Source organism: Salmo trutta, chromosome 32 (assembly GCF_901001165.1).
Source record: "Salmo trutta chromosome 32, fSalTru1.1, whole genome shotgun sequence".
Classification (NCBI taxonomy): domain Eukaryota; kingdom Metazoa; phylum Chordata; class Actinopteri; order Salmoniformes; family Salmonidae; genus Salmo; species Salmo trutta.
Genome location: NC_042988.1, coordinates 26278993 through 26304996, shown reverse-complemented (window position 1 = coordinate 26304996; position 26004 = coordinate 26278993). Strand labels below are relative to the sequence as shown.

Genomic DNA, 26004 nt, shown 5'->3' with positions numbered 1-26004 from the left:
GAGGGTCATCTCATCCCAAACCTAGTGGCAACTAACTGGGCTTCTATTAATTACCAGGAGAGGGTCATCTCATCCCAAACCTAGTGGCAACTAACTGGGCTTCTATTAATTACCAGGAGAGGGTCATCTCATCCCAAACCTAGTGGCAACTAACTGGGCTTCTATTAATTACCAGGAGAGGGTCATCTCATCCCAAACTTAGTGGCAACTAACTGGGCTTCTATTAATTACCAGGAGAGGGTCATCTCATCCCAAACCTAGTGGCAACTAACTGGGCTTCTATTAATTACCAGGAGAGCGGGGTACCATCCCTCCCGCTCTCTACCCCTCTCCCTCTGCAGAGATTAATTGAATTTGCTGCTGCTAATCGCTCTGGTAATGCCCCATCTTTCATGGCTCACTGGGAATGCAGGGTGTTTTGGTGTCTTTATGGGTGACATATGTTTGTTTGTTTGGTTCTACTTAACGGGTGAGGGATAGGGGTTAGGGATAGAGGGATGGTGTTTAAAGGGCCGCTGTTGGCAGCTGGCATGATGCGTGCAGGCATGACACGTGTGTATATGTGTGTGTGTGTGGGTGTTTGCGTGCAAGCGTGTGTGTGACTGGGTCCTCTGTGTGCGTGTCACACAGTGCTTTGTGTTACCAGCCACCTGAAACGTGGAGGTGACAGGCGAAGCAGCTGAGTCGACACAGCACTGTCAGATGAGCTCAGAAGAGGCGGCCAGTGTGTGTGTTTGTGTGTGTGTTAGTGTGTGTGTTAATGTGTGTGTTAGGATGTGTGAGCATGCCAGCAGAACATAACAACAGCCAACAAGTCAAGTCATATCTCACAGAGCCAAAAACCCTGCAAGCCCTTACAGAGACATCACTTTGTCTTCACTGGGCAGAACAGAGCAAGAGAAACTGTTGTGACAGAGCCACAGATTCACTCTGTCAAGGCTTGCTTTAGAACTGGCTTCTACCAACACATTGTCACGCTCTGACCTAGGAGAGCTGTGTTTTCTCTGTTTAGTTAGGTCAGGGTGTGATAGGTGGGTGGGCATTCTATGTTTTGTTTTCTATGTTTTGGCCGGGTATGGTTTCCAACCAGAGGCAGCTGTCTATCATTGTCTCTGATTGGAAGCCATACTTAGGCAGCCTGTTTTTCCCTGTGTTTTTTGTGGGATCTTGTTTTTGTGCAGCTGTGTGTGAGCAGCCCCAGAACGTCACGTTTGTTTCAGTTTCACCTGTTTATTGTTTTGTTCAAGTTCACAAATAAATTATGTGGAACTACCGGCACGCTGCGCCTTTGCTAATTTATGACGGGGAATTCGAAGACATCACTCGTGACACACATACTGAGTGTACTGTATAAACTATACCTTATTATATCATACTATACTTCACACTATATGTATTTCCTAGTTCACCACACACACTATATATATTTCCTGGAGTAAAAATCCTACACCACAGTAGATTCATATCATGTTGCCAAGTCACTTTATTCTAGTTATATGTACATATCTACCTCAATTACCTCGTATCCCTTCACATTGAATAGGTACTGGTACCTTGTGTATATAGCCAAGTTATTTACTCATTGTGTGTTTATTGGTACTTGTATTACAAGGTGTTATTCCTTTCCTAATATTTCTCTATGTTCTTTTTCTCTGGGTTGTTGGGAAGGCCCTTAACGTTCGTCTACAACTGTTGCTGACGAAGCCTGTAGGAACCCATGTAAGTGTAGAGAGCAGAGTGTAGAGAGGAGAGTGGAACTCTACCTGTCCCTGCTCACAGTAAATGTAGAGAGCAGAGTGTAGAGAGGAGAATGGAACTCTACCTGTCCCTGCTCACAGTAAATGTAGAGAGCAGAGTGTAGAGAGGAGAGTGGAACTCTACCTGTCCCTGCTCCCAGTAAATGTAGAGAGCAGAGTGTAGAGAGGAGAGTGGAACTCTACCTGTCCCTGCTCACAGTAAATGTAGAGAACAGAGTGTAGAGAGGAGAGTGTAACTCTACCTGTCCCTGCTCCCAGTAAATGTAGAGAGCAGAGTGTAGAGAGGAGAATGGAACTCTACCTGTCCCTGCTCACAGTAAATGTAGAGAGCAGAGTGTAGAGAGGAGAGTGGAACTCTACCTGTCCCTGCTCCCAGTAAATGTAGAGAGCAGAGTGTAGAGAGGAGAGTGGAACTCTACCTGTCCCTGCTCCCTGTAAATGTAGAGAACAGAGTGTAGAGAGGAGAGTGTAACTCTACCTGTCCCTGCTCCCAGTAAATGTAGAGAACAGAGTGTAGAGAGGAGAATGGAACTCTACCTGTCCCTGCTCCCAGTAAATGTAGAGAACAGAGTGTAGAGAGGAGAATGGAACTCTACCTGTCCCTGCTCCCTGTAAATGTAGAGAACAGAGTGTAGAGAGGAGAGTGGAACTCTACCTGTCCCTGCTCACAGTAAATGTAGAGAGCAGAGTGTAGAGAGGAGAGTGAAACTCTACCTGTCCCTGCTCCCAGTAAATGTAGAGAGCAGAGTGGAACTCTACCTGTCCCTGCTCCCAGTAAATGTAGAGAGCAGAGTGTAGAGAGGAGAGTGAAACTCTACCTGTCCCTGCTCCCAGTAAATGTAGAGAGCAGAGTGGAACTCTACCTGTCCCTGCTCCCTGTAAATGTAGAGAGCAGAGTGTAGAGAGGAGAGTGGAAATCTACCTGTCCCTGCTCCCAGTAAATGTAGAGAGCAGAGTGTAGAGAGGAGAGTGGAACTCTACCTGTCCCTGCTCCCAGTAAATGTAGAGAACAGAGTGTAGAGAGGAGAGTGGAACTCTACCTGTCCCTGCTCCCAGTAAATGTAGAGAGCAGAGTGTAGAGAGGAGAGTGGAACTCTACCTGTCCCTGCTCCCAGTAAATGTAGAGAGCAGAGTGTAGAGAGGAGAGTGGAAATCTACCTGTCCCTGCTCACAGTAAATGTAGAGAGCAGAGTGTAGACAGGAGAGTGGAAATCTACCTGTCCCTGCTCCCAGTAAATGTAGAGAGCAGAGTGGAACTCTACCTGTCCCTGCTCCCAGTAAATGTAGAGAGCAGAGTGGAACTCTACCTGTCCCTGCTCCCAGTAAATGTAGCACTACATCATTATTGATCCCTACTTCTCTTTCCAGTGGGAGATCCATGCTACACGACCAGGACTGTTACACTCAGTGGAGAGTCAGGCCTTCTGCTATTGCATCAGTTGGCCAACTTATCTTGTTAATAATAACAGTGCAGCTAACTGAATAAGTGAATTGTTAAATCACCATCATGTACTGTGCTACTCTATACTGTTTAGTAGCTTTAACTTAATGTCCTTCTATACGTTTCTAGAAGTCACCACTGGGTCTGTGTACTGCGGATCGAGACATTTCAATCACAGAAATGTATTCTGGGGCGTGTATTCATATAAGTGCCTTTCCGGACACAAAGCTTCTGTAACTTATAGTTTACTTGTCTGGATGGGTTTGTCAGGAGAAGGGGTAATTGTGTTGTAGTTTGACACGTTTCAGAGAGAAAGAGAGAGAAATGCAATGCAATGATGTCAGAAAGGTAGATTCTATAAATATGTGTAGGGACACCGTTAGGGACTCATGTTTGGTGGGCGACAAATGGGAGGATTGGGTTGAGCCTGGAAGAAATGAATGAAGGATGAAGAGACAGCAGGAGAGGAGAGACGGCTATTTCTCAGCGGTGTGTTGAAGGAGAGAGGAGAAGAAAGGTTGTCCTGCAGTGCTCCTCAGGTATCCGTGTATATGTAGCTCTGTGTTAGCGTGCTGTGCCTCGTTAGCAGTGGGGGTAATTGATAGGGTTCTGGAGAGCAGTGCTGAGCAGAGGAGGTGCCTGGGTTTTCATTCTCATCAGGGGACCTACGATGGAGCCTGAATGAATCAGACACTCAGAGACCCAGGTGGCTCTACTGTACGCTAACACCCCGCAATGCACAGTGTGTGTGTGTGTGTGTGTGTGTGTGTGTGTGTGTGTGTGTGTGTGTGTGTGTGTGTGTGTGTGTGTGTGTGTGTGTGTGTGTGTGTGTGTGTGTGTGTGTGTGTGTGTGTGTGTGTGTGTGCTACTTTACAGAGCAGCAGACAAGGACCAGAGGACGTCAACAAATCAAATCTTCCTCTTTTCTTCTCCTTCTCTCCTCTTCCTCACCAAAGCAGTTCATCCCTCTTTTATTAGGGCTCTGTCGTTCTCTCTACCTCTCCTTCATTCTCATTTCTCTGCTTCACTCTCTCGTTCTCTCTACCTCTCTCCTTCATTCTCATTTCTCTGGTTCACTCTCTCGTTCTCTCTACCTCTCTCCTTCATTCTCATTTCTCTGGTTCACTCTCTTGTTCTCTCTACCTCTCTCATTCATTCTCATTTCTCTGGTTCACTCTCTCGTTCTCTCTACCTCTCCTTCATTCTCATTTCTCTGCTTCACTCTCTCGTTCTCTACCTCTCTCCTTCATTCTCATTTCTCTGCTTCACTCTCGTTCTCTCTACCGCTCCTTTATTCTAGCTCCTCTCCTCCACTCCATCACCCTCCACACCAACACACACAATTTTGTTATCTCCCTGAAGGTAGTGTGTGTTTAGAAAACAGGTCACACAGAAACATGATATAAAGGACCTCCTGCTCCCCCTTGGACCCTGTCTGACACATAACTGTCATAAAGAGACACCACATCAAACCTCCACAATGCACCATGCAAGGCTCCACTTTACCCATCAGCCCAGTGTGTCTGTTTACAGCCATGAGCATCTTGCTCTCGCCTCTCTCTCTCTCGCTTTCTCCATCCACCATGCTGTTCTGACACTGTGAGCCTCATTCTGCCTCATTCTCCCCCTCCTCCTTCCGCCCTCTCCCTTCCTTCTGCCGCCCTCTCCCCTCCTCCCGCCTCATTCTCCCCCTCCTCCTTCCACCCTCTCCCCTCCTCCCGCCTCATTCTCCCCCTCCTCCCGCCTCATTCTCCCCCTCCTCCCGCCTCATTCTCCCCCTCCTCCCGCCTCATTCTCCCCCTCCTCCTTCCGCCCTCTCCCCTCCTCCCGCCTCATTCTCCCCCTCCTCCCGCCTCATTCTCCCCCTCCTCCCGCCTCATTCTCCCCCTCTCCCGCCTCATTCTCCCCCTCCTCCTTCCACCCTCTCCCCTCCTCCCGCCTCATTCTCCCCCTCCTCCCGCCTCAGTCTCCCCCTCCTCCTTCCACCCTCTCCCCTCCTCCCGCCTCAGTCTCCCCCTCCTCCCGCCTCAGTCTCCCCCCTCCTCCTTCCACCCTCTCCCCTCCTCCCGCCTCATTCTCCCCCTCCTCCTTCCACCCTCTCCCCTCCTCCCGCCTCAGTCTCCCCCTCCTCCTTCCACCCTCTCCCTTCCTCCCGCCTCATTCTCCCCCTCCTCCCGCCTCATTCTCCCCCTCCTCCCGCCTCAGTCTCCCCCTCCTCCTTCCACCCTCTCCCCTCCTCCCGCCTCATTCTCCCCCTCCTCCCGCCTCATTCTCCCCCTCCTCCCGCCTCATTCTCCCCCTCCTCCTTCCACCCTCTCCCCTCCTCCCGCCTCATTCTCCCCCTCCTCCTTCCACCCTCTCCCCTCCTCCCGCCTCAGTCTCCCCCTCCTCCTTCCACCCTCTCCCCTCCTCCCGCCTCATTCTCCCCCTCCTCCCGCCTCAGTCTCCCCCTCCTCCTTCCACCCTCTCCCTTCCTCCCGCCTCATTCTCCCCCTCCTCCCGCCTCATTCTCCCCCTCCTCCCGCCTCATTCTCCCCCTCCTCCTTCCACCCTCTCCCCTCCTCCCGCCTCAGTCTCCCCCTCCTCCTTCCACCCTCTCCCCTCCTCCCGCCTCATTCTCCCCCTCCTCCCGCCTCAGTCTCCCCCTCCTCCTTCCACCCTCTCCCTTCCTCCCGCCTCATTCTCCCCCTCCTCCCGCCTCATTCTCCCCCTCCTCCCGCCTCATTCTCCCCATCCTCCTTCCACCCTCTCCTCTTGCTCTGATGCTCTAATGGCTGCTCTAGCAGTGGGAGTTAGCTCCCTCCTCCTGCCCTCCTGGTGCCCCCCTGTCCTGGCCACGTGGGACCCATACATGAGCCCATAGATGCTCCCCTGAAGGATGAAATGGCTGCCACTCCTACTCTCTTCACGGGGTTTCTCCCAACGTCTGATCTAGCTGTCTGATGATAAAAGCTATAGAGATTGTGGTGCTCTGTTGCTCTGATGCCGTGATGCAGAAAGCCCCCCCTCTCTCTCTCTCTCTCTCTCTCTCTCTCTCTCTCCCTCTCTCCCTCTCTCTCTTCCTCCTCCTCTTCTTCCTCCTCTCTTCTCTTCTTTCCTGGAATGTGTCCAGTACAGACACCTCTCATGCTGTACTGTTGATGAGAGAGGTGATGACATGACATGGCTCTCCAGGGACCAAAAGGCTTCACACAGCATTCACACGTTCAGCAACATGCCGGACACATGTCCATGACACGTCTCCTTCCACGTGGCAGGGAAGAAACACACACACACACAGACACACCTCTCTCAAACACACACACCACTCATTCGTCCGCCACAATGAGTGATGTCTATGGAAAGCTGCCTTATAAACTGCCATAACAGCTTATGTCAGCTAAAGCCTCATAGAGGCTCAACGCACAGACTAGTGATTAGTGTTTGATGAGCCTGGTGTAGACCAAAAGACAGGGCCGTGTCTCAGACTCTGTGCTCTCTCTCTCTCTCTCTCTCTCTCTCTCTCTCTCTCTCTCTCTCTCTCTCTCTCTCTCTCTCTTGCGCTTTACTTTCGTCTGTCTCCTCCTTCCGTCTCTCAATCCCTCTGTTTCTTTGTTCTCTCTCTTTCTTCCTTCCTTCTCTTTTGATGAGTGCATCTGAGCCCGGCGAGCAAGCTGCTCCCCATTGATTGGCTGGTCGATGGATTGAGCGAATGGCGGGGTTCTGTAGCTGAGCGCCGTGATTTGGCGTACTGAGCGCAGTCAGACGCAGCGCCACTTTCCTGGGATTAAGAGACAGGTTCAATGTAGACCCTGTAACCCTGGAGAGGGGCTAGACGAGAGGCACAGTGACACCCCACACACTGGGCCACTTTCCTCATCACCCTCTCATCTCTCCATCCCTCTACCTAGCTCTATTTCTCCCACAGCTGCTTCCAAAGAAGATTCTTCAGGAACATATATGTGTTTTTCTCTCCCTGACAGGACCCAGGAGCTGGAATTCGGAAGGAGAGAAAGAAAGACAGAGGGGGGAGGGAGGGGTGGGATCCTAACACGTAAAAACTGCAGTTCGGGTTGAGTACATGTATGTGTGGATGGTTGGGGATTGTTGGGTTAATGGAATGGAAATGGAGTAAATCCGAGGTCAGGCCATTTTCCCTCCTCATTTTTCATTTGAGTCGCCATCCTTTCTCTGAGTAGCCAACCGTAACACAGAACAAATGACATGCTTAAAGAAAAGAGAGAAAGGATAGCATTTTATTTAATCTCAATTTTGTCTTTTTTCCTGCACCTGTTTTTCTTTCATTCTCTTTGCTCTCTCTCTTTTTCTCTCTGTCTCTCTTACTCTGTCTCTCTCTCTCTCCCTGTCTTCCTCTCTCTTTCTCTTTTTTCCGATGCTTGAATAGAAGTGGATCAAAAAGGTAAAGACCACATTGAACATAAAAACCACAGCTCGCCCCTCCCTCCTCCTCCTCCCTCCTCTCCTCCCCTCATACGCCTTCCTAACCCAGCACCTTGTGTAGTGGTCATGTTTGATGTTGATATCCCTCCCCTTTCTTTCTCTCTTTCTCTCCCTCTCTCTCTTTCTGGATTATAACCAAGACTCTAAGATCCTTCCAGATTTCCTCCTTGCCTCTGATGACACCAGCCTGACCTACACGCACGCACGCACCACACGCACCACACACACACACACACACACACACACACACACACACACACACACACACACACAAACCAGCTGACCACTCTGGAGGTCCATGAACTATTTCTGAGAGAGAAAAAGAGAGAGCATTCTTATGTCATGGTTTTACCACTATACAAACTACATACCAGTGGCCATTCACAAACTTAAAGACAGATAACATTGTGTACATTGTTACCACTTCATGGTCGGTAAACCTTTTCTTCTCTTCTCCCATTCACTGTAAACCTATCTCTCCTCTCCTCAACGTGTCCACATGTTGGGCCACAGCCACCTGACAACTCCTCATGCTGACATAGTTCTCCATCTGGCCCTGCAGTCCTCACTCGACCTCATTGAGTATGATTTAACCATTTCTCTATTGTTTGCAATTAGTCATTTGACCCTATCTCTAATTGGTTCCCTCCAGATCCAAGTGACTCCTCCTCGTCCTCCTCTCTTCTCCACATTGTTTTATATTCTTCTCTCTGCCTCCCTTTCTCTTTCTTTGTTTCTTCCTTCCCCCTTTCATTTTTCCTTACTTCAGGGCGAATCTTACATTTATTTGTTTTCATTTTCAACTCAAAAAGACAATGGTATTCAGAATCCCACTGGCCCAAGTTTCTCCTTGATCATGTGACATGAGTCTGTCCCTCGTTAAGCACTTTCTCCCATTTCCAGGTGCTTCAGTGTCCACTCTCTTTCTCTCTATCACTCAAACAGCTTTAAATTCAGTGCCCTTCTCTCCTCCTCTCTTCTCTCTTTCTTTTGGCTCCGTTTCTGCCTCTCAGATCTTTCATCTGTTCATCACAAGTAGCTGCTGGTTCTCTGAGGCCTCCTCAGGTTTCATCTCCTTCGCCTCCTCCTCCTCCTCTTCTTTTCTCTTTCCCTCTTAATCCATTTGCTCTTATCACTGCTTTTTCTTCCTTCTCTTGCTTTCGTTGCACTGCAACCCCCCTGTGTGTCCTGATTTGGCCGCCAGTCACCCCTCCTTATCAATAGAAGTCAGCTAGTCCTCCCTTCGTACAGCATGTCTGTATGGATTCAGAGGGGTGCCACAGTAGGTGGTACAGTCCCAGTTAGCATCTATGTGTAGTGGCTGCTCTGTTCACTAGGGGGATGGTACTCTCTAAAGAGCCAATCAGTCACTGGTCTCCCAATCACAGAGCTTACAAAGAATGCTGCAGGGGATGCAGGGCTCAATCCAAGGATAGAGGAAGGAAGAGTATTGCCGCCACTGGGAACAGGCACCATTAGGGCCGCCTCAAAAGGGTCATTTAATCTCCCAGGTTGTGTCTGAAATGGCACCCTATTTCCCACGTAGTGCACTACAGGGCTCTGGTCAAAAGTAGTGCACTATATAGGTAATTTCAGACTGTCCTAATCTTACCTTTGACCTTTTAGATGCCCCCGCCCACAACACCGTTACACATCAGTCTTGACTAGTACCCTTTACTGTCTGTTTCCATGGATAGATAGATATGTACAGTAGGTTATTATAGATTGAAGGGATTAACCTCTGTAGCAATGCCATTAAGTCCTTTATGGCCCCATATCCATCTGCCTGGATGTGGCTTTTCACTGACATTCATTGTTCCTGTATGTCTTGTTTTTCCCTCAACCGACCGACCACCATTTTGTTACTCCCTGCCTGGTAGCTATAGCGAACCCTCCTCCTCTTCCTCTTCCTCCTCCTTCTCCCCCCCTTGATCCACCTTGTTGTTGTTGTTTTTTTACCCACATTTACTACCGTTCCTCCCAGTGACCATGTGACCTAAAGACCCCTCCTCTTCCTCCCTCTATCCTCGCTTTAACTCTACTGCTAATTATGATTACCTCTATATCTAATTTTTAATGAATTAACAATACTCTTAGATTGTGTTACCTGTTGTCCCTTTGTTAATGCATTAATTCTAATTGATTGATTCACTGATTGGTTGATTGACAGATTATGGTAATGGCTGCTCTGCTGTTGTGTTCAGGAGCTGGTCTGTGAATGTCAGTCGGACTGATGGACAGTCTGTCCATCATCAGTAGCTAGCTAGAGAGACAGATAGACAGACTGTCTGTAGTCTGTGTGTTGATAGACTTACATATTCATTTCCTTGTCACCGTTCCTTTATTACTATTGACACGTGAATTGACTGAATAGGTGTCAGCCATCTTTCTGTCACCTATCAAGTCCTTTTTAATCAGTGATCATGAAGGAAAGGAGACGAGGAAATGAATCTACAGTATGTAAGACCTGGTACACAGCCTTAATATTGGTTTTTATTGGGACTAAAGGAGGGGGGAGTATCCCTCACACCTACACTCTTAAAAACAGGTTCTATCTAGAACCTAAAAGGGTTGTTCGGCTGTCCCCATAGGATAACCCTTTGAAGAACCCTTTATGGTTCCAGGTAGAACTATTTTGGTTCCAGGTAGATCCATTTTGGGTTCCGTCTTAAGCCCTTCCCACAGAGGGTTCTACCTGGAACCAAAAAGGGTTCTCCTATGGGGACAGCCAAATAATTATTTCTGAGAGTGTAGAGACATTTATTTACCATTGAAATAGTGTCTCTGTGGGCGAATGAGGATAGAGGGAGGGAGGGAGGGAGAGAGAGAGAGACAGAGAGAGAGGGAGAGAGGAGCAGTCGCTATAGAGACAGGCAGTAGCTCCTCATTAGGAATGACCCACCACACACACGTCTGGTCACGTGACCCACTGCACTCAGACATTCTATTCAGCAGGCAGTCGAGGAGAGAGGAGAGTGAAGGAGAGAGGGAGATATGGGGAGGGAGAGAGAGGGAGAGGAGAGAGATAGGGAACTGACTGACTGTACATTGAGAAGTAATTGCATTGTTAAAGCTAAAGAGCTCTGGCACAGGCAGGTGGTCATGAATAGAAATAAGTCAGGACCTTTATGGACAGATAGGACACACCGCCAGAGGTAGATGTATGGACAGCCCTCACTGGGGAAGGAAGGGATGGAGAAAGAGAGAGTAGAGGGATGAAGAGAGTAAGAAACTGGCTGGGTGCTGGCTACTGCTACAGTAGCTCAGCAGGGTCAATTCTGTTTCAATTTAGTCAATTCAGGAAGTAAACTGAAAATCCAATTTCTCTTTTCCTTACAATGAAAAGCAATTAGGAAAATTGGACTTTCCATTGACTACCTAAATTGACTGAATTGAAATGGAATTGTGGCCTGTCATAGTGTCCCTCCAGTGCTGTACCCGTACCTGCAGGCGGTGTCCTGTGTACTGTATCTGTGAAGCTCTGTCAGTAGGACCACCTGTGCTGCCACTCAGTGTGTCAGTGCACCTCTCATAGAGATAAGACGTTTCAATGGACACTTTCTCTCTCTACCCAGGCCCTGCTGCCCTGCTATTGGTCTCAGTGAAGGGGTTTGTCTTGAAGTGAACATGACGGTTGATAAAAGTGCCAGCCCCTTCCTTCTGTCTACAGTGTGCGTGCGGTGTGTGGATATGTGTATGAGTGTCTGTGTGTGTAGGTTTGTGTGTGTCAGTGTAGGTGTGTGTGTGTGTATGTGTGAGTTAGTATTCTGTTTTGACTACCTTGCCTTGACCCCCTTGCTGTCCAAAAGGAACAGGACACAATCTGGGACTCCCACCTCGCTCTCTCTCTCTCTTTCTCTCACTCCTCCACAGAATTAACTCACTCCCTCTCTTATTCTCATTTCACAGGAAATAACCTATTGACTCCTCTGACTCTCTCCGTTTCTCCGTTTCTCCGTTTCTCTCTCTCTCTTCTTTTTTACACCCACAAAATACACTCTCACTCTATCCTTTACTCTTTCTCCTTCTCTCTCCTTCTTTCTCCTTCTCTCTCTCTCTGTCGCTTGCTATCTCTCAAGCACACCTACACGCACGCACGCGCACACACCAACATGCTCATGGGTAACGACACACACACATGCACCTGCACCCTACACACACACACACACACACACACACACACACACACACACACACACACACACACACACACACACACACACACTCACAGATGTACTCTTACTTCCAGACGATTAAGTGTCCATGCTGATGGAGGGGTTTCATGGCGCTCCATTGTGCCCCCTGCTGGTTGCTGGCTGCAGTTACCTGCCAGGAACAGGTGTGGGATTCAATTAGAACAGCAGGCTCTCCGTGGCCAGGCCAGGTCTGTCAAGGGGCTACTGGGTCCTGTTCATTAGGCACCAAACGCAAGAAAACAGACTGAAACAGGGAGGGACTACCTGGACTTGTCCAATGAGAAACACTCATTTTTGGTTTCCGTTGCAACACTTTTTAAAACTATGTGTGTCCTAATGACCATGACCCTGGGATAGGCAGGCTATACATCACCTCCCCATAACCAGTCTGTGGGATACTCTAGGACGCATTTCTCCAGACACTCTAACGTACATTTGATAACCCAAGGTCTAGACTCTAGAGGATGTCTCCAGAAACTACTGTAGGAGAGACGTGGTCAGGTCTGGGCTATGCCAGGCTGTGTCTTACATAACAATCATATCAATCCATGGCCTCACATTACATCAACAACAAGACCACAGCCATTTTAGAAACACATACAGTCTCCATTGAGATATCTCTATATCTCATTACTCTATACCCCATTATGATCACAGTAGAATGATATGATTGCTATATTATAATACAGTATGGAATGACAGATTTTATATGAAGATAACCATTAGAAATATATTCCCCAGCAGTCCCTGGATTAAAATGATTTGCCCACTACGGCACACAGTATGATCTCAGCAAGCTGTCATTGCTTAGATGTAATTCTATATCACCAGTCAAAACGGTCATTATTATTCCCAACAAGGTAGTAAGGTACAGTATCTGTCATTTCAAAGGAGATTCTGTTCCTTTCATCATATTCATGCCACAGCTTCATATTGATGAGAAACAGTCACTGTTGACCTATTGTATTGTGCCGGGAACAGCTGATACATTAATTTCCTATCATTTTTTCATGGCAGTATTTTGCTGTAAAGTGTATACAATAGAAGATATAGTGCCCGTTCCAACTTACACCCTATTCCCTATATAGTGCACTACTAGGGAATAGTGTGCCATTTGGGATGCACACCTGTACACAGCAGATAAAAGCATGAAGGTTGGTTGTTAATCCTTGATAAGGTAAGTTGTATTACAGTACAGTAGGTTTGGTTATACTGCCTAGTGGTGTGGCCCCATTGGACCGTGACTGCTCTGATCGTGCCAGACCAGATTTCCACGGCTCCTAAAAATGTATTTCATCTCATCTAACAATCTCAACTAATCCCAGAAGCTCAATATGACTCAGGCTAACCTGTTCTAGGCCAGACTAGGATAATACCTAGTCCGATCTTTAATATCCCATCCCTAATACCTCATATCCATCTCTAATAACTAATTCATATAGTGCTGCTCCTAATAATACTAGGCTGTGTGGTAGTGTGTGTTAGCAGGGTGTGGCTGCCTGGGAGGTCAAGCTGTCCATACAGAGAGAGAATAAACAGGAAGAGGGCATGCTGGCTGAAAGAACAGGTCAGAGTTAATGAAGCCTCCCAGGCAGGGTGTGGAGCGGAGCGGCTCCCTCTGTTTGTCTTTGAGTGTGTGTGTGTGTGTGCGTGCGTGCGAGTGAACCTCTCTCTTTCTTTTCTCTGGTCTGTGTGTGTCAGTGCCAGCTCAGTGCGACCGCCTGGGAGGCCAGTCCAGTGATGAGCCCCACTGACACCCAGCCCTGCCAGCCCACCCAACACCCAGCTAATTAGAATAAGCAGAGCCAGAGAGCCATGTTAGAGTTACTATCTGCAGACTGTAAAGGGACAGAGAGAATAACAGGACAAAACACATAGGATGATTAGCCCTTACTCTTTACTGCAATACCCTGTTATACAGTAATGCTGACTATGCTACTGAATAGTGTGAAGCCGATTCAGGGTAGTGGTGCTGTTAATATATTACTGGGATCAATGATTTGTCCCATAAATACCTGTTAAACCTCTTGTGATTCACCGTACATAGAGAACCCAATTGGGCCAGGAACCGAAAGGTTGCTGGATCGAATCCCCGAGCTGACAAGGTAAACTCTATTGTTCTGCCCCTGAGCAAGGCAGTTAACCCACTGTTCCCTGGGCGCTGAAGATGTGGATGTCGATTAAGGCCCCCCCCGCACCTCTCTGATTCAGAGGTTAAATGTGCAAGACACAATTCTTTTGAAGGCATTCAGTTGTACAGCTGACTAGGTATCCCCCTTTCCTTTCCCAATATGAATACAAGTCAGCATTGTGGATTAAAGGTAGCCCTTGACAATGCACTGCACCAGCCATTTGTTTTTTATTACCTAGGACTCTGTAATCCAAGGCTGGTCTGTACAGTAGTCATGGACTCTTTTCAGATATAGACTCCCACCATACACTTTTTGGTTGTTTTGGTTGTAAATGCAGGTCGGCCATTTGTCTGCTTGTCCGTCTGTGTGTCCTGTGTTGTTGTGTGCGTGACTAGAGACAGGACAGTAGCACGCCTGTGTTGGTCTGTCCTTTATCCTACCTTGAGGCAGGAGGATGTTCTGTCTTTGTTTATGGGTCAGCTACATGCAGCAGCTTGTTCTGCATGCTCTTTATTTCCCTACTCCTCTTTACTTTGATGCTGGTGTTTGTTTTTTTCATCCTCATCACAGCTTTGCTAATAGAATTCCGCCATTTCTCCCTGAGCTAGTTTTCTTGGATATTTTATAGGATTTCTGGAAGTGTAAAATAGAGATGAAACAAGAATACCTGACAAAGTCACTGTACATGAGAACTACATTCAAATTACACATTGACCCTTGAGGGTTCCCCAAAACCAGTGGGCTGTACCAATGTAAATATTTTCAACTCTACGGGGGTGCCACTGCCTACGTTAATAACTCTAATAACTATGGGGCTCCCCAGCACGCTAGAACACCCCTGCTGCTGGAAACCATTCTTAGATCAACCACTGCAGCTCCTCGGCTGCTTGTTTTAACAATGGAGCATGACAGTCCCTTTGTGAAGCCTCTCTATTCAACGTGTGCTTGTTTACGCCCAGGCTTGATTTGAGTCATGTTTTGACGTAAGATATTCATCCCTGCTGAGTCCCCTCAGACACAACAACAGTATCATCACTGAGGCACAGCACACAGCCACACACTTCTGAGAGACTAAAACTTCCCACTGGGCACAGACGCCAATTCAGCATCTATTCTACGTTGGTTCAACGTAATTTCATTGATATGACCTGGAAACAACGTTGATTCAACCAGTGTGTGCCCAGTGGGGAGAGAGAGAGGAAAAACATATTGATACTACTATTGTGACCAGCAAACATTTCCTCAAACCATAAAAAGAGAGGCACATAAAGGAATAAACACATTTTCCCTAAACGTTCTTTTCTCAGAAATGCTACACCTACGGTATGCAGCATTTCCAAGGATGTAGCATCCTAGGCTTAGTTCCATCCTAGTAAATCTGGCAGCAATGTTTGTGTATGTGCATGTGTGTGTGTGTGTTGACTGTGTCTAAACGCCCCTGCAGGGACCAGTTAGACCACGGATCCGTTCAGTCATAACGTGACCAGTTTGAGTTTCCTGTCCTCTGTTCTCAACACACTGACTGGCTGGTCTGCTGGGGCCAGGACACATACATAACTGAGTATCCAGAGAAGATGGGGAGCCCTCTGTTCAGCTCTTTCATTCTGTACCTGTACTGTCCCTATACTGTCCCTGTACTCTCCCTATACTGTACCTGTACTGTCCCTATACTGTCCCTGTACTCTCCCTATACTGTACCTGTACTGTCCCTGTAGTGTCCCTGTACTGTCCCTATACTGTCCCTGTACTCTCCCTATACTGTACCTGTACTGTCCCTGTAGTGTCCCTGTACTGTCCCTATACTGTCCCTGTAGTGTCCCTGTACTGTCCCTATACTGTCCCTGTAGTGTCCCGTACTGTCCCTATACTGTCCCTGTACTGTCCCTGTACTGTCCCTGTAGTGTCCCTGTACTGTCCCTATACTGTCCCTGTACTCTCCCTATACTGTACCTGTACTGTCCCTGTAGTGTCCCTGTACTGTCCCTATACTGTCCCTGTACTCTCCCTATACTGTACCTGTACTGTCCCTGCAGTGTCCCTGTACTGTCCCTGTAGTGTCCCTGTACTGTCCCTATACTGTCCCTGTAGTGTCCCTGTACTGTCCCTATACTGTACCTGTACTGTCCCTGTACTGTCCCTGTACTGTCCCTATACTGTCCCTGTACTCTCCCTATACTGTACCTGTACTGTCCCTGTAGTGTCCCTGTACTGTCCCTGCAGTGTCCCTGTACTGTCCCTGTAGTGTCCCTGTACTGTCCCTGCAGTGTCCCTGTACTGTCCCTGTAGTGTCCCTGTACTGTCCCTGCAGTGTCCCTGTACTGTCCCTGTACTGTCCCTGTAGTGTCCCTGTACTGTCCCTGTAGTGTCTCTGTACTGTCCCTGTAGTGTCCCTGTAGTGTCCCTGTAGTGTCCCTGTACTGTCCCTGTAGTGTCCCTGTACTGTCCCTGTAGTGTCCCTGTAGTGTCCCTGTAGTGTCCCTGTAGTGTCTCCGTCGCTCTCACGTCCTCACAGAGTCTCCTGTGATGTCACCGTGTGACCGTGCTGTTGATGCCAGCAGCTTTTTTCCATAGATACCTCTCCTCCCCACCCTTCTCCGCCCGGTTCCCCTCCCGCCCCACCTGACAGTCCTCTGGTCCCAGGTCAGACACTATCTGGCTGAGAGAGAAAGTGCGTCAGCCAGCCAATTTACAGCAGTCCCCAGTGGGTGACCTCCAGGAGAGAGCTATGAGACACAGGAAGGAGGGTAGGAGGCAGAATGTGGGTGTGTGTGTGTGCATGTGTGTCGGGGGAGGGGGGGGAGTGTGTGTGTGTGTGTGTGTGTGTGTGTGTGTGTGTGTGTGTGTGTGTGTGTGTGTGTGTGTGTGTGTGTGTGTGTGTGTGTCGGGGGAGGAGGGATTGTGTTTGTGTGCGTGCGTGTGTGTGTGTGTGTGTGTGTGTGTGTGTGTGTGTGTGTGTGTGTGTGTGTGTGTGTGTGTGTGTGTGTGTGTGTGTGTGTGTGTGTGTGTGTGAAGTATGGATTGCAACAACAGAAGAAGGGGACCCTGGCCAGGCTCTTATTTTCTACCCCAGACTTCATGGCATTACTCTTGACTGAGATCCAACCACCTGTACTGATACAACACTCTAAAACTCATACTGTTATTTCCTACCACAGAGCAGGAATACTGAGCTTCTTACAATATACATGCACAATAAAACCTTAAGTAGGCCAAGATGAATCAGATGAAATACCTTATCTGGGCAGCAGCAGCTAGGAATCTACCATTTATCAGAACACTACAGGCAGCTCTTAGGCCTCAATGCTGATATTTAGCAAATTAGCTTTTTGTATTCCTTCATTTTTGATCTGATAATGTATCTCACCTCATTCCCCTCGCTCTCTCTCTCGCTCTCTCTCTCTCTGTCTCTCTCTCTCTGTCTTTCTCTCTCTCTCTCTCCCCATTCTTCTTTTGTTTTCTGTCTCCCTCTCCTCAAATCTCAAACTTGTTATCTTGAACATCTCTCCTCGTCTCTTTCCCCACAATACTCTCATCCCATCTTCTACCCCTTTCTTTGTCCCCACTCCTCTTCCTCATCTCCTCTCTCTTTCCGTTTCCCCCTCATCATCTCCTTAATATACTCCTTTATCTTACATTGCTCCTTTTATATCCCTTCACTCCATCTCTCACACTCTGCATCTCTCTCTCTTTCTCTCTTGCACGCTCTCTCTCTCCCTTACTCTCTCTACCACTCGCTCTCTCTCTCTTTCTTTCTCCCTCTCTCCCTTTCTCTCTCTCTCGCTCTCTCTCCCTCTCTCTCTCTCTCTCTCCCTCCCTCCCTCCCTCTTTCTCACTCTCTCACCCTCTCTCTCTCCCCATCTCTCTCTCTTTCCACTCTCCTCCAGTCTTTGTGTGTCCGGGCACACTGCTGCGGGTACAGGCGGCCAGCTCGCTGCAGGAGGCGGAGCATCAGTCAGGGGCGTGGTGTAAAGACCCTCTGCAGTCAGGTGACCGGCTCTATGTCATGCCTTGGACTCCCTACCGCACCGACATGCTGTATGAGTACGCCTCCTGGGACGACTTCAGACAGAACCGCGCCACCACCACCTACAAGTGAGCACTGCCTCTGCCCCCCCGCCAGTTCACATCAAATAATCCCTCTGCCTCTGCATTGATTTATTTGAATACTGCTGTAGATGGATGGTGAATGGCAGTGTGGGTTCCATGGGGTCCTGTGGTGATCTGTGGACCACTGGTGGGGCACCTCAGGGGTCAGTGTGAAGTCCAATTAATTTAGTGAAATACATGGGGTTTTTTTGTGCTCCATGGGATGGAGAAGTATGAGAACCACTGTTCTAATGTATGTGATCATACTGTTGGTCTCTTTGGACATGTGCTTATGGGTTGAGCCGGTCATAGCCCAAAAGCTCATAGGTTATTGATTCTCCTGTCATATTCTGACCACCCACTTCTTCCCCTCCTATAGGTTGCCGAACCGTGTTGATGGCACAGGCTTCGTGGTATACGACGGCGCCGTGTTCTACAATAAGGAGCGCACACGCAACATGGTCAAGTATGACCTGCGCACACGCATCAAGAGCGGCGAGGCCATTATTGCCAACGCCAACTACCATGACACATCGCCCTACCGCTGGGGTGGGAAGAGCGACATCGACCTGGCGGTGGACGAGAACGGGCTGTGGGTCATCTACGCCACAGAGTCCAACAACGGACGACTGGTGGTCAGCCAGGTGGGTGGAGGAGAGGAGGATGGAGGGAATAGAAGAGGGAGGAGTGTAACAGGGTGATGGAGGGAATAGAAGAGGGAGGAGTGTAACAGGGGGATGGACTTGGACTGGACATTTCTAAGCTCAACTAAAGTAGGCCTAATTGTTTTTTAAAAATTATTTAATAAATACACTTTCTTGTGTTTATCACCGTAACACCAGGATTGAGCGTTTAAGAATGGGTGATATTCTACAGTTTCTTCTGTAGTTTGAGATATATTTATGGTTACCATCACCCCCTCTCCTCCCAGGTGAACCCGTACACCCTGCGCTTCGAGGGCACCTGGGAGACCAGCTTTGACAAGAGGCTTGCATCCAACGCCTTCATGGCGTGCGGCGTGCTCTACGCCGTGCGCAGCGTCTACCAGGACGACGACAGCGAGGCCGGCGGGGACCTGATCCTTTACGCCTACAACACGAACCGTGCCCGGGAGGAGCCCGTCCACATCGCCTTCCCTAACCCCTACCAGTACGTCTCCTCTGTGGACTATAACCCCAGAGACAACCAGCTCTACATCTGGAACAACTATAATGTTCTGAGATACCCGCTGGAGTTCGGACCACCGGACCCCACCACTGGTGAGTCAACGCAGAGTCCTGAGATGTGTGTGTACAGTGAACCTTTATTTCTGGTATCATTTGTCCATTGATGTCAGTTGTAGTGGGATATTTGCACAAATGCAAATCACCACCTGTTCGCCCTCTTGTACGTAGCTTGCTTTTTCAGATTAATTATCCATTGTGTTTTGGGTGAATATTTTAGCGATGCAGGCCTATCTGGAGTTAGTATTTGGCCCTGAGAGAGAGGGAGAGAGAGAGAGAGAGAGAGAGAGAGAGAGAAAGATGGAGAGAAAGACAGAAGCAGACAGACAGCCTTGTCCCAGTGTTGTTAGAGGAGAGTGGGTGTTTGATCAGTTGAGATTTTGTAGTTGGGATGTGTTACTTTTATGGATGCATTAAAGTTGGTTATTAATGTCGGTAGTGACTTCTGTCATATACATTTGATCAATAATTGACGTCCTCCTTTCTTCTTCCTTTCTTGCCGTGCACGCTCCCTCGCCCTCTCCAGGGGTAGTGATAGGAACACTGAAAGAGTAATATATAGATGTATTAAAGCTTTGATATGCTCAAAAGTAGTTTGTGCCGTAATTATTATCCAGAGAACTTTTGAACTGAACTTCTGAGAGATGTAACATTTACGTGCCTTTCTCTCTTTTATTCATGCTCTGGTTTTGTCTTTGTCTTTCTCTATTCCCCTCTCCTGACTTTCATTCCATCTCTTTTGTTTTATTTCCCTTTTTTGTCTTTCACTTTCACTTTCCCTATTTATATCTTTGACTTTATTTTGACTTTATTTTGTCGTCCTCAATGATTTTATTTATACATATTGCTTTATTATGTGTTTTAAAACTAAACTAAATCCCCCCCCGTCTCTCTCTCTTCAGGCCCTCTGACGACCACTCAGGTGACCAGCACCACTCCAGCCCGACCTTTCACCTCCAGTTCTAGCCCTGCTACCACCCGCCCCCTGGCCCCCACCTCTCACCCCATTGGCGCTATCAACAAGGGCCCTGACCTGCGGCCAATCACAGCCACCGTACCAGTCACCAGGCGGCCTCCCCGCCCGCCCGTCCAGGGCCCGGAGCCCCAGGTGTGTGAGTCCAGAGTGGCCAGAGGGGTGCAGTGGCCCTCCACCCAGAGAGGAGAGACTGTGGACCGCCCCTGTCCTAAAGGATCACTAGGTGGGGACTGACTATTACAGTGTTTCCTGTATGTATGAGTGTGTGGTTATTTGAGTTGGGGTGTGTGGTTGTGCGTGCATGTGTGTCTGTGGTTTTTGTTCGTTTTTTGTAGGCGCTCCAGTACACGTGTGAATATACATACATGTGCGTGTTTTTTTTCTTCGTTTGTGTGTATTTCTGTGTGTGTGGGTACACGTGTGTGTTTCCCAGTGTGTCTCTGTTTCAGTCTCTGTGTGTGTGTTTTCCAGTGTGTGTGTGTGTGTGTGTGTGTGTGTGTGTGTGTGTGTGTGTGTGTGTGTGTGTGTGTGTGTGTGTGTGTGTTTTCCAGTGTGTCACTCTTTCAGTGTGTTTGTGCTGCAGCTCTTGTTTTTCCCCTGGCTGGCTGTGTTGTCTACCCCTCTCCTCTCCTGTCCCACTGTTGGTCTCAGTAGCAGGCTGGATCCCAGAGGACTCCCTCTACATGAAAGCCCGTCCTTCTCTCCTCTCCTCTCCAAATGAAAGAGTCATTTCACAGCAAAACAGGGATAGCCAAGTGAAAGTGTGGAATAATGAAATGAAAGACTGAACAAAACAGGATACACCTCCCTTCATGCTAGCTTCTATAACTCCAAACATGCAAGCATCAAATATCCCTCTCGAGTTCCAGAAAATAATAGAATATCTTTTACCACCACCCCCCCTCCATCTCTTCTTGCTTTTCTGTGTTCTCACTCTCTCTCTTTCTCTCTCTCTCATCTCTGACAACAACAGTAACGCTAAATTAGCAGCTGGCTTAATTGCCATGTCTTGGCAGAGATTTCAAACCCAATCTGCACTAGATGGAGGAGGGGAGGGAGCGGAGGGGGGGAGGAAAAGGAGGGTACTTCTGCTCTGATTCCTCTGCTGCTGTGTTGTCTCTCTGTCTTCTCCCTTCTTCTGTCTCCCTCTCTCCCTTTCTCCCTCTCTTCTCCCTCGCTCCCTCTCTTCTCCCTCTCTCCCTCTCTCTTCTCCCCTCTCTCTCTCTTCTCCCCTCTCTCCCTCTCTCTCTTCTCCCTCTCTCCTTCTCTTCTCCCCTCTCTTCTGTTGTTCCCTGTATGGAGCTGTTTGTGTAGCGGCAGTGGAAAGACCCTTCCTTGGTTGATCCCAGTGTGTTGTCCTCTCTCTGAACTCTCCTAACTAAACGGAAAACTTAGCTGAAAACGAGGGGTGGCGGGAGGTCCCTCCCTTGAGGTGTTATTCTTGCAGATGAGAGACGATGCCTGATGGCGCCGTCTTTGGTGTGTGTGTGAGTGGAGCGGTGTGTGTGTGGGGGGGGGGGGGGGGGGGGGGGCTGTGTGTGTGTGTGAATTTGTGTTCCTTTAAAGCCATGTTCTTATAGCCAACTCATTTGAAAGCCTACCCCTCCCTTCTCGTTCTTTCTCTTTCTGTCCTACACTCCATTATTTAACCTTTCCACTTCTGTCCCATTTTCTCTCACACACTTCCTCCTCCCTCCTCCCTCTCTTTTCTCTCCTCCGCCGAACCACTCAAAGTATTGCATATTTAAAGTTCATTTCATTTACTCTTTTTTTATCTGTCGTACTCTTTGCCCTGTTCCTTTTCTCTTTAAAATCCATTTCTCTATAATTGCCCAATACCTAATGCTTATTATCTCTCCATCCCTCTCTTCCTCCCTCCATCCCTTTCTCCCTTCCTCCCTGGGCCTCCCAGGCATCGCCTCATTCCAGTGCTTGGCGGCTCCGGTCATGTGGAACCCTCGGGGCCCTGACCTCAGTAACTGCACCTCTCCCTGGGTCAACCAGGTAGCCCAGAAGGTAAGACCTCCACCTCTACTAGTCCCTCTGTTGGGGGCCTCTGGCCATGCCCCTGGCCCTAGGTGTCTGTGTCCATATGCACACTGCCATTAGCATGTCTCCTAGGCTCTCCTGATTAAAACCCATCACCACCATATCACTAAGGTTTTCACTCATTAGAATGACTCATTTCAACTGACCCGTATTCAAATGCATCCACTCTTCATCCTCCACTTTCTATAGTTAGTCATTCACCCTATGGAAGGCCATTAAGGTCAAGATAATGGAAATACTATTTTTATTGAGTATCTTTAAAGTATATTTAAAGATAATTGAATTACAACTATTTTTATTGAGTATATTTAAAGTATATTTAAAGATAATTGAATTACAACTATTTTCATTCAGTATATTTAAAGTATATTTAAAGATAATTGAGTTACAGCTATTTTTGTTGAGTATATTTAAAGTATATTTAAAGATAATTGAATTACAACTATTTTCCTTGAGTATATTTAAAGTATATTTAAAGATAATTGAGTTACAACTATTTTATTGAGTATATTTAAAGTATATTTAAAGATAATTGGAATTTTATTGAGTATATTTAAAGTGTATTTTTATGAAAACCGTGAGTCTACTCCGCACCCCTCAACTACTCTCAACCATCAGCAACCCCCAACACACACTCCTCTGTGTAGTACCCAGTGGTGGAAATGTGTGTCTCTGTGTGTAGATAAAGAGTGGTGAGAATGCTGCCAACATAGCTGGGGAGTTGGTGAACCACACACGGGGGCGGATCCACGCTGGTGATGTCAGCTCGTCAGTGCGTCTGATGGAACAGCTGCTGGACATACTGGATGCCCAGCTTCAGGCCCTGCGGCCCGGCAACAAGGAGTCAGCCGCACGCAACTACAACAAGGTACAAGACACACATGTGCAAACACACACCACACACACACAGATAGATGTACACACACACAAAGTTGTACAAACACACACACTCACAGACAAACTGAACTGGGTGTTTAAAAATGCATGCTAACAGACCTATAGTGTATAACATCCCTCTAGACTTGCAGTTTGCCATTGTTTTGGTATTACAGTACCATATAGAAGTGTACTGTAATTCTATTGTCCTCCCTCCTCTCAGCTCCAGAAGAGAGAGCGGACCTGTCGGGCTTACATCCAGGTAACTTTCCCCTTTAATCCCCACACTTTAAATGGAGAATATCTTCTAGCCTACCAGTGTACTGACTACTGAGAATAATGTGGGAAAGATAACCCCTAGCCTGTAGTAGACGTATGTGTGTACTGTATAGGATTTCTTTAGGCTGAGATATATCATGTAATGTGTTCAGAATCATTCTAGTTGCAGGCGGAGCACGGTGCAGCGGTGTGTGTGTGTGTGTACGTATGCGTGTATAAGCGTGCTGCGTGTGTGCGTGTACAGGTGCATGTATCTGCATGCTGCGAGCGTGCGTGTTTGTATGCGCTGTATGGCTGATATCTCTGTGGATGCCTCAGTGAAATGTTTCTGTAATATTTCCTCAGGCTGCTAGTTGCTTTGTAGTTTCCCCTCATGTTCATAGTATCTCTCTGAAATGTGGGGCGGAGTAATAGAAGCGGTAGTAATGTTTCTGTGACATATCTCGGCTAGGTTTCACTGTAATGTTACTATAGTGATATACGCTGCTGTATGAGCCTTGGCTGTGTACAGTTCAGTACAGTATGATATCTCTGGCTATGTGGAAGATCCTGTGTGTGATATCGTAGTATGTATGATTTATTTCTACATATGAATGATTTCTGTCATCCTGCAGCATATGTGTTCCTTAACCTGTCTGTTGTGCATTGGAACAAAATACATAGAAATCTGCAGTGGTGTACGATCTATGCAAAGTGTGCTGTGTTGTGGTGTGTCACTAGAGCGCCCTTGTTTAGCATTGGTTGTACTGTAGCTTATGAAGTAACAGAGATGTAACACAGTATATGGTAAATATATGTAATTAGAATGGGTTTAGTGTAAGGGGAAATGTATGGGGATTGTGTGAAGAGCATAGAAGTGCAGCTGTAATTCTCTCCCTTCCACTGTACAATGAAGAATAATCAATTGACCCTGTGCGTGTCATACAGGCCTGTATAGTACAAGAGAATCACATGATGAATCAAACATACAGGCCTGTATAGTACAAGAGAATCACATGATGAATCAAACATACAGGCCTGTATAGTACAAGAGAGTCACACGATGAATCAAACATACAGGCCTGTATAGTACAAGAGAATCACATGGTGAATCAAACATACTCTGTTATAAATTGGATAACAGGTCAAACGTCTACTATAAGAGTAGAGCAACAGAAAATGTAATGTACAGCAGTAGCATTTGTAAGTCGCTCTGGATAAGAGCGTCTGCTAAATGACGTAAATGTAATGTAAATGTGGCATGTGTAATGTAATGCAGTGTAATACAGCAGTGTGAACCTTAGCACCCCCTCTGTGTTGCCAGGCGGTAGTGCAGACAGTGGACAACCTGCTGCGTACAGAGGCTCTGGAGTCATGGCAGGACATGAACACTACGGAGCAAGCCCACACTGCCACCATGTTATTGGACGTCCTGGAGAAAGGAGCCTTCCTATTGGCCAACAACATGTACGGCAACCGCTTCACCGACCGGGCCCCCAATATCGGTAAGAAATAGGGGGAAATGGAAGCAGTGGGGTGCATGCATGTGTGTGATTAGTAATTGTAATTAATAGCAATAGTAATTCCAGTAGGTGGATAGGTGTAGAGCAGGGCATGCTCAATATCCTGGAAAAGCAGAACAACTCTAACCCTTTGTTCCCACGTGCCTGTGTGTGTATCTTAGATCTGGAGGTACACGTGTTGAACACAGAGATGGACCTTCAGGACCTGTCCTTTCCTCAGAACTACGTGAGCGACAGCACCATCCAGCTCTCCGCCTCCACCATCAAACAGTACAGCCGCAATGGTCAGTAACCTTATCACGGTCATCACATCACAGTCAAACCCTACAGGAGCACTGTAGGGTTTGTCTCACTTCACCTGAGATATGGGCTCGGGGATTTCCCGTTCACTTCATGACCTGAGATATGGGCTCGGGGATTTCCCGGTCACTTCATGACCTGAGATATCGGCTCAGGGATTTCCCGTTCACTTCATGACCTGAGATATGGGCTCGGGGATTTCCCGGTCACTTCATGACCTGAGATATGGGCTCGGGGATTTCCCGGTCACTTCATGACCTGAGATATGGGCTCAGGGATTTCCCGGTCACTTCATGACCTGAGATATGGGCTCAGGGATTTCCCGTTCACTTCATGACCTGAGATATGGGCTCGGGGATTTCCCGGTCACTTCATGACCTGAGATATGGGCTCGGGGATTTCCCGGTCACTTCATGACCTGAGATATGGGCTCGGGGATTTCCCGGTCACTTCATGACCTGAGATATGGGTTCGGGGATTTCCCGTTCACTTCATGACCTGAGATATGGGCTCGGGGATTTCCCGGTCACTTCATGACCTGAGATATGGGCTCGGGGATTTCCCGTTCACTTCATGACCTGAGATATGGGCTCGGGGATTTCCCGGTCACTTCATGACCTGAGATATGGGCTCGGGGATTTCCCGGTCACTTCATGACCTGAGATATGGGCTCGGGGATTTCCCGGTCACTTCATGACCTGAGATATGGGCTCGGGGATTTCCCGGTCACTTCATGACCTGAGATAT

General features: G+C 47.9%; 1 protein-coding gene across 4 annotated transcripts in view; it reads left to right on the top strand.

Annotated features, from left to right (window-relative positions):
• The window catches only part of adgrl1a (adhesion G protein-coupled receptor L1a), a 205246-nt gene that overhangs the window by 149336 nt on the left and 29906 nt on the right, over positions 1 to 26004 (top strand). The window contains exons 5-14 of one of the 4 annotated variants that reach the window (XM_029728546.1): positions 7583 to 7597; positions 17851 to 18058; positions 18432 to 18696; positions 18984 to 19311; positions 20178 to 20474; positions 22164 to 22267; positions 22983 to 23168; positions 23400 to 23438; positions 24759 to 24939; positions 25119 to 25241. In XM_029728546.1, the coding sequence (XP_029584406.1) occupies positions 7583 to 7597; positions 17851 to 18058; positions 18432 to 18696; positions 18984 to 19311; positions 20178 to 20474; positions 22164 to 22267; positions 22983 to 23168; positions 23400 to 23438; positions 24759 to 24939; positions 25119 to 25241 (1746 nt within the window). Of the gene's footprint in view, positions 1 to 7582; positions 7598 to 11819; positions 11978 to 16386; positions 16711 to 17850; positions 18059 to 18431; positions 18697 to 18983; positions 19312 to 20177; positions 20475 to 22163; positions 22268 to 22982; positions 23169 to 23399; positions 23439 to 24758; positions 24940 to 25118; positions 25242 to 26004 lie in introns of those variants that run through there. The other 3 variants (XM_029728549.1, XM_029728550.1, XM_029728547.1) reach the window with 3 other exon arrangements.